The following is an 8,320-nucleotide window of genomic DNA, read 5'->3' as shown; positions in this document are numbered from 1 at the left end:
ATCCATTTTAAAACTAAAAAGGCCTGGTGAAAAACATGCAATATTTTCTTCATTTTATAATATCTGCAATGAACCATGGCTCAAATTTGAATATCTTCATGGAATTGTTTTTATTAGAATAGGATAAAACCATTATAGCAATTCAAGTCGGCAAACCAATTCCAAAACCATCTCTCATCTGTCCTACGCCGCACCGACTTAAAACCCAAAATAATTAATTAAAAAAAAAAATGTACTTTATTCCTTTTTCATGTGTTAATTCCCCGTGAATTGAGTCCTTATCTTTTCACCCAAAAACATAAATATATAAATAATGTAGGTGTGAAACCACTTCAAGAATATTGGTCGGTCATACCCTGTTGAGGCCAATTCGCTAAATTTTTAGTTCCAATACATAAAATATAAACCTTCCAATTCCAAATCCCTTTCCCACTATTTCAATGGCGGCTACAAGCACGTTTCAAAAATTATATAAATTTATAAATACCCTTTAATTCATCAAACTCAGATCTTCATCTTTTTGATTTCATGTGCTATTTGAAGGTGGCGAACCAGGGTGGCGGAGATGGAGACGGCGACGGAGATGAGCTCGAGGGGATGCTCTCTTCGTCTGCTGGGGAGTTAATGGCTATGGTTTCGGCTTTGACTCGTGTAATTTCCGGCGGCTCTGCTGCTCCGGCGACGGTGGGGGGTTGTAGGAAAAGGGGGAGGGAAGAAGAAGGAGAAAGTAGAATAATGTGGGAAAGGGGGGTTGGGAGAGGGAATAGAGGTGGAATTGTGGACTCCACAGCAATGCAGAGTTTTTCCATGCCCTCCCCTCCAATTTGTTAGTTCTTAATTCTACTCCTTTATTTCTTTAATTTTCTTTTTCTTTTTTTCTAACTTTTTGTCTTCTTGGAATTTATTTTGTTTTTGTTTTTTACTGTTTTTTTTTTCTTTTTATTTTGATCCTTTTATTAAGCTTCTAATTATTTTAAATTGTTTTAAATTTTAAACTGCTTAAAATGTTAGTAAAATTTTGAACTGCTTAATAAAAATTTTGAACTACTTGAAATATTAGTGAAATTTTAAACTGCTTAAAATATTAGTATAATTTTACAAGTCTAATAGATTCAGATAATTTTTTATAAGAGCTATGGATGGTATTTTAAAATTGCATGTGACAAAAAAAATTTAAACTATTTTTACATTTTTTTTATATTGCGAATATGATAAATATATGATGAATATCAAAGAGTTATCAAAAGATTATTGGAGGGTTATCGTAGAACTACTAGAGGGTTACTCATTTTTAAACTTGTTATTTTTGTAATTTAGAAAATATAGTGGCATGAGCTCTATTTTCATAAACATTTTTTTTTATTTTGTCAAAAGCTAATAAATATAACAAAATACTACATAAATACTTTTTGTTAAAGTCGGTAAAATATTTTTGTAAGTTCTAGATTTGCTTTTGATATTGGGAACGATTTTCTTTTTCTTTTTCTTCGTGATTTATTCATCTACTCCTCTAGATTTTTTCGACTCTTTTTTATATTTTCTTTAACTTTTTTCTATTTTTATTCATCTTCTCTTTCTTCTTTCTTCATTTTTTTCCTTCCAATTCCTCTAAAATATCATGATCGTTTAAATATCACTTTGATATATATAAACTATCAGTTATTGACTATCGTTTAGATTTGAAACCTATTTTTTAGCGTCAAAAAAGAATTACGCGATCGTGTGAATATGATAATGATCGCTTACCAAAGTCAACATGATCGTTTCTATTTGAAGTATTTTTCTCATCTTTAAAAGAATTACACGATCGTGTATCATTTTCTACAAAATTGCGTATCATGATCATTTAGAAGAAAAACTACACGCATGTGTGGTCGATTAATTGCATATTAACTGAATTTTTTTTGTTATTTTTCATAGGAAGTCTAGGAGTCTTTTTCATTTTCAAAATTGTTTTTTTAGCGTAAATATTTTACCGGTTTGTTATATTTTAAAAAAGCTTCTTAAGTTTTCTATTTTACGATTTATGAAGTTAAACGGAATTATTTTAATAACAAAATTGTTTACAATTTATATATGATAAATCATAAAGAATTAAAGTAAACCATTATATATTTGTGTATATAAATAGTAGTCTATAGGAGTGAATAGCATCTATGGTACATAACCATTATATTTTATTAGTTATATTTTATAATTTTCACGTACCATAGGACTGGAGATGGCAGTTTATCTCATTAATTTTCATAAATATAGTTTTATGCCATTAATACCAAGTAATTAACAAATATTTATTAAAATAATTTGAAATCGCAACATCTTAAAATGGGTAAGATTTGTATAAGTTTAATATAAAATAGATCAAATAAAAAATTTATGGTATAGGTTGACAATCCAGTAAATTTGAGTTGAACTTTCAACTTTTACCTTTATCTCTAAACTAAATTATAAACATGACTTTAAAACAACAAGTCAAAATACATATGATTAATCAAAAGATTAGGGGTTGCTATCAACCTTCCTAAAAAGAATTAAAACATTTAAAATGAAAATGACCACTTTCAAATTTGACCATATTTTTTGTCAACAAAATTTGACCATTTTTTTTTTCCTTAACCAAAGGTGAATTTGTAATTCTTGTGTGCAGTTCTAAAAGAAGGAGGTTCAAGTTCAAGCAACTCCATCTCCATCATGACAGCGCCAACAACGGCACCAACAATGACAGCAACATTTTCCGGCGAGAACAGAATAAGAAGAAGATACAGAGGAGTAAGACAGAGGCCATGGGGAAAATGGGCCGCCGAAATTCGCGACCCCCAGAAAGCCGCTCGAGTTTGGCTTGGCACTTTCGATACTGCTGAGGCCGCCGCTCGAGCCTACGACGGCGCCGCCTTGCGCTTCCGAGGGAGTAAAGCCAAGCTCAACTTCCCTGAACTTGTCTCTGTTTTTCCACCGTCGTCTTTGCAGTCAGCCACCCATTTGGCGTCGTCTCCTGTGGTGGTACCGCCGCAAGATGCCGTCGGGAACTATCTACAATATTCTCATATGTTTCCGAACTCTCGCGAGACCTCTAGCCAGGCGGTGCCGGCGTTTGAGAGGATGCTCTGTAATTCGACATCAGTGAATCCATCCCCTTTGGTTTCATCTTCTGGCGTTTCGAATTTTCCTTTTCCATTTTCTCTGCAACAACTTAGACATTACGGGCCACCGGAAAACCAGAGCCAAGGCGGCGGAGGTTCTTCGATGCCGTCTTCGACAGGATTCAGCTATCGTCCTCCGGCGAGCGGTTGATGGTTTATGATTGGACAGCTGAAATCTTGCCTTTAAGATTTGACAGTTATTTAATATTTTAAAAGATATATACACATAAGAATGTCAACTGCTATTATTCTTTAAAAATTTTATGTTAAGAAAAGCATTTGTTTTAAAGTTGTTAATTTACGTGAATGTAATAAAAATAAAAAGTATTTACGGCGTGAATAAAAAAAAATAAAAATTTATAAAGTCTATAAATTTTTTCAAAACTTTTAGATTTATCCTCGAGTATTGTGGACGAATTTTCACTTGTCTTTCTTCTCCTTTGCGATTTATTCATCTTTCCTTTTAGATTTCTTCATCTCCTCTTTTAGATTTTCATTTCTTATATTATACGATTTATTCTTTTGTTTAAATTTTTTATTTCATTTTCATCATTTTCGACAAGATTCTATGAAACTACTTCATCTTTGAATATCAAGATTGTTTAAATATCATTTTGACATGATTTAAACGATCGTTTACCATTGTTAATATGATCGTTATTTACCATGGTCAACACAATTGTTTAAATTTGAAGTATTTTTCTCATCGTTTAAAATGAACTATATGATCGTGTTAGCATGATCTAAACAATCGCTTACCATAGTTAACACGATCATTTAGCATGATCAACACAATTGTTTGATTTGAAGTTTTTAACAATCATTTACATTGGACTATGCAATCGTTTACCATAATTAACACGATCGTTTTTCGGAATCAACACGATCGATCGTTTGTCATGGTCAACAGAATCGTTTAACATGGTCAACATGATCGTTTAAATTTGAAGTATTTTTTCCATTGTTAAAAAGAACTAAATGATCATGTATCATGACCTAAATGATAGTAGATCATTCGTTTAGATTGTAGTACACGATTGTTTAGAAGAAGATTATTCGCGAATGCATGTGACAGATTAATTGCATGTTGACTTGGCATTTTTGGTATTTTCCATTGTAAGTCTGTGTACTTTTTCTGTTTTCAAAATTGTTCAGTGTAAAATACTAGTTTGTTATTTTTTGAAAAAACATTCATTAATATACTTTGACATTTGTAATAATTATTTTTAGGTTTAAATCCTATTTTGGTTCCTAAACTTTATATTTTGTTCTATTTTGTTCCCTAAATTTTTAAAGTGTTTATTTTTTTTCTTGAACTTTTAAAAATAGCATATTTTAGTCCCTGCCATTAAGATTTCGTTAACTCTCTAAAGGGTGAGGTTGCGTCTATGTTTGGATGACTAAAATGCCAAATAAGATAACCACTTTTAATAATATAGGATTTTATTTTTTAGTCACAAGCTAGATGGTAAATTAATGTTTTATCGGCGAACTCGAAAGATCACTATCTTCTAGATTTTGATCGTCACCATTTTAATGCATTGTCATTATACTTCACTCATATGTTTGATGTTATTCATACATATAAATTTTATAGAACCTCAAGTTTGAGATATTTTTTGATTCATAGATGTGGTTTGTTCTCTTCCTCTCAATTATTTCTTTTTTCTTTTTTGGAGTTTTATGATTAATTGTGAGAATATTTGTTTACAATTTCATAGGGCTTATTTTAAACAAGTGTTGTATTTATTTTATTTTTTTAGTTTATTTTACTTTATCATGAATATTAACATTAATATGTTCTATTTTATTGTTTTATTGTACTCAATATCGTTCTTCGGGTTTGCTTCAAGATTTCAATTTGAAAAACAAATAAATAAAGAGTGGGGAGGTGGGAGGAGATGTGAGAGATTTAATTTTTTGAGAAAAAGAACAAAATTAGTTTTTAATTTGCGCTTATTTAATTAAGTATGTTAATTATAGTTCTAAGTTGGCCTATAAGATTTATAGAATAAATTAGTAAGATTTATTGGTTATTTATCCATTTAATTAATATGATGAATCTTAAGCCTTATCATCTGAACATACAAAGCTACATCATTATTTCATTAAAGATTTAACGAAATCCTAACAACAGGGACCAAAATAAGTTTTTTTCACAAGTTCGGCGACCAAAACAAACACTATTAAAAGTTTTGGGGACCAAAATAGAACAAGCTGGAAAGTTTAAGGACAAAAATAGGATTTTAACCTTTTTTTTTAAACTATAAAATCCTTAAAAATTAAATGCTATTTTTTATGTGATGGCATAGTTCTTAATGTATATGAAAAAGTTATATTTTGGATTAACTTATCAATTTTATATGGGTAAGAAGTTTTGCTGTTATTATTATTATGAAAGAAGAATTTCGTATAAGAAATAAGAGATTTGCTTATGATAAAACTTAGAATCCAATAAACAAGGTTTCTTGATAATAGTATGAGTACTTAAACTTTAGGTGGGGATATAAACGTGGATCAAGTTCGAATAATAGTTTAAATGATTTGTAGTATAGGAATAAGGTTGGGTGCTATGTTCTGGGGACACTATAGGCTTGAACTTTATGTAAAGACATAAACGTGGATCAAGTTCGAGTGTATATCCCAAATCGTCTATAGTGTATGAATAAGGTTGAGAGCCTTGTTTTTGGGACACTATAGATGCGACCTTCTTTATAGTTAGTATAAACGATATGATCCTGAATTGTTCATGTAGAAACATCAAAGTGGGAGCATCATCTGTAAAGAGTTTACATAAGACTTGAACTAAGAAATAGTCACTAACATCGTTAACTATATAAAACTGATTATTTCAATTATTGATGACGTAAGTAACTTAATCTTAATCTTAAGCTAACTATGAACTTCTGTTTAAATGGAATTATCCTTAGATCTGCATAGGTGAGGGCAACTAAACAGTGTTTGGCTCAATAAACCTCCCATTTCAGGGGTAAGACTGGGTGGATTACTAGAGACATAGAGTGCAAGATGGAATTCGCTCTTACTCGCTTTAGGGTTTGTAGATAGGTTGTTCCCTTAAGAACTGGATCCAAGTCTTGAACAAGAGCCCTCACCCTCTCATTGACCGAAGAGGAATTCAGTTTATAGGTTGGACGTTAAACCAATTGTTCAATAATGGATCAATAAGACTTAAGGAACAAGATGTAGTCTCAGGGGTAGACCAGTATTATGACCCAGCCTGGATTACGAACAACCGGTGAATGATTAACTTACTAATTATGGTTATATTAGATGAATAGAAATATATCTATAGTGAGAGGAGTGCAACTATGAGACTTTAAGGGAATGATTCATTAGTTAACGAATGTTGATTAGTTTGGTTTAAAAGGGTTTAGCTAGTTAATCTTAGATCGTTGGAGCCCATGATCTATAGGTCTATTAGGTTCCCTTGCTAGCTCATATGGAATTAACTTAGAACAATATGTTGGAGTAATTTGAAATGTTCAATTTAGGTAAAGAGAGAGAAACCGACGAATATATGTGATACAACCACCGGTTATAAGTTTGAGATAGAGCTTTATGTTTAAATATGATTGAAGTATTGAAAATATTAATATAGATTCATATTCGAAAGCTTGAAATTGATGGAAATGGTCAAAGTTATAAAAAGTCAAGTCAAAATGTTGACTTTTGACTTTGAAAAGTAAAATTTTGACCGGTTTTATATTCAAATGTGATTTGAATTTTGGAAAAATGAATGTGGATTCATGCTCGGAAGATCAGAATTAGTTAAGATGAACAAAATGGTAAAAAGTCAAAATGTTGACTTTTGACTTAAAAAAGTCAAATTTGGCTTTGACTTAAATGGTCGAATGATTTGTTGAATCCAATGTTTTGTTGAATAATCCTACTAACACATAGTGGGATAAGTGGTTACATGAGATGCTGACATCTAGTCCACAAGTTTCACTAATGGTTAGTGAAATGTTAGGTGTTGAGATTTGACTAATTAATGGTTAGTGGAATGTTAGGTGTTGAGATTTCCCCTTGGAGTGGATTCTCAATAGTCTCCTCTAAAACTTATTTCTCTTTATCGCCTTCCTTAGATTTTCTTGTCACGTCATTTAATATTGTTATTTTTTGTGCATCAATTTGTCATTTTATTTGCCTTTTTTTTAAAAAAAAAATTCTTTTTATTTATTTTCTTTGCTAATTTATCGCTTTCTTTTACGCTTTCTTTATTGCTTTCTTTATCGCTTTCTTTACAGCTTTTTAGTTACATTAGGGTAGTTATTTTGTGCCTGTGGGGAGAAAATAGGGATAAAAAAACTCTATGCGAGCAAGAGAATGACGTGAAAGAGGTACGCGGTGCACAATCAGGCGATAAAATCCTAGTGTTTCTTGCTCAAATTCTATATCACCTAGGGAGATGTGCATTGCATGGTGGAAATCGAAGCGTTGCATCAAGTACAACGGTCATTTCTGCTTTTGAAGAGACAAGTTGACTTCATGTCAAATCACATTAAATGACCTGAGCACGTAATGATGACACCTTCGCTTATAAATAGCGAAGAGGGCATCAGTTCGAGCTTTTTATGTTACCTTTTTACTTTCACGTAGATCATCTTTTCACTAAAAAGCCCTAAAGCCTTCATTTAGAACTCCAACCACTCGTCGAAAAATTCATCAACAAACTCATCCTTCTTTTAGTATCATGGCCGACAAGAAAAGGAAAAGCTCCAATACCCCTATCACTCCCAAATTCCTACAAAGGAAGGACAATAAGTTAAAACATAGACAATGAAATAAAGTAAAATGTAATTTAATTAATAGGCAACCTACTTAATTAAGTGCTTTCATCAACCATTTTTCGTGATTTTTTGTTGAACATTTACCTATTTCAATTTTTCTTGATCTTTTTTTGTTTTTCACTTCTTCTTTGATATTCCTATTTTTTTGACAACATATATGTATCAGAGGGCTATCATAAACTATTTAGATATATCAGACAGCTATTAGATGTCTATCAAACAAATATAAAAAACTATCAAATGACTACTCAAATGTAAAACAACGTATATGTAATGCCCCGAAAATTAAGATAATTTTTTGAATTAATTATCTTTAGTTTTGTTTAATTAGGTTCAAAGTAATGAACGTTATTTTAAAGATTAATTAGT

The 8,320-nt window shown here is 31.1% G+C and overlaps 1 protein-coding gene across 1 annotated transcript; it reads left to right on the top strand.

Moving 5' to 3' along the window:
• The first annotated feature begins 292 nt into the window (after positions 1 to 292).
• LOC103501300 (ethylene-responsive transcription factor ERF110) lies at positions 293 to 3,517 on the top strand. Its single transcript, XM_008464840.3, has 2 exons — positions 293 to 826; positions 2,648 to 3,517. Exons 1-2 carry the CDS (start codon positions 529 to 531, stop codon positions 3,289 to 3,291), a joined length of 942 nt encoding a protein of 313 aa, XP_008463062.2. The 5' UTR covers positions 293 to 528; the 3' UTR covers positions 3,292 to 3,517.
• Positions 3,518 to 8,320: the final 4,803 nt, after the last annotated feature.

Source organism: Cucumis melo, chromosome 3 (genome assembly GCF_025177605.1).
Source record: "Cucumis melo cultivar AY chromosome 3, USDA_Cmelo_AY_1.0, whole genome shotgun sequence".
NCBI lineage: Eukaryota > Viridiplantae > Streptophyta > Magnoliopsida > Cucurbitales > Cucurbitaceae > Cucumis > Cucumis melo.
Note: the sequence above shows the minus strand (reverse complement) of the source record. Positions and strands in the feature narration are given on the sequence as shown.

Coding starts and splice junctions, on each gene's coding strand:
- LOC103501300 (XM_008464840.3), top strand. CDS start 529: ATGTGCTATTTGAAGGTGGCGAACCAGGGTGGCGGAGATGGAGACGGC. Junction 827..2,647: donor CATGCCCTCCCCTCCAATTT/GTTAGTTCTTAA, acceptor TCTTGTGTGCAG/TTCTAAAAGAAGGAGGTTCA.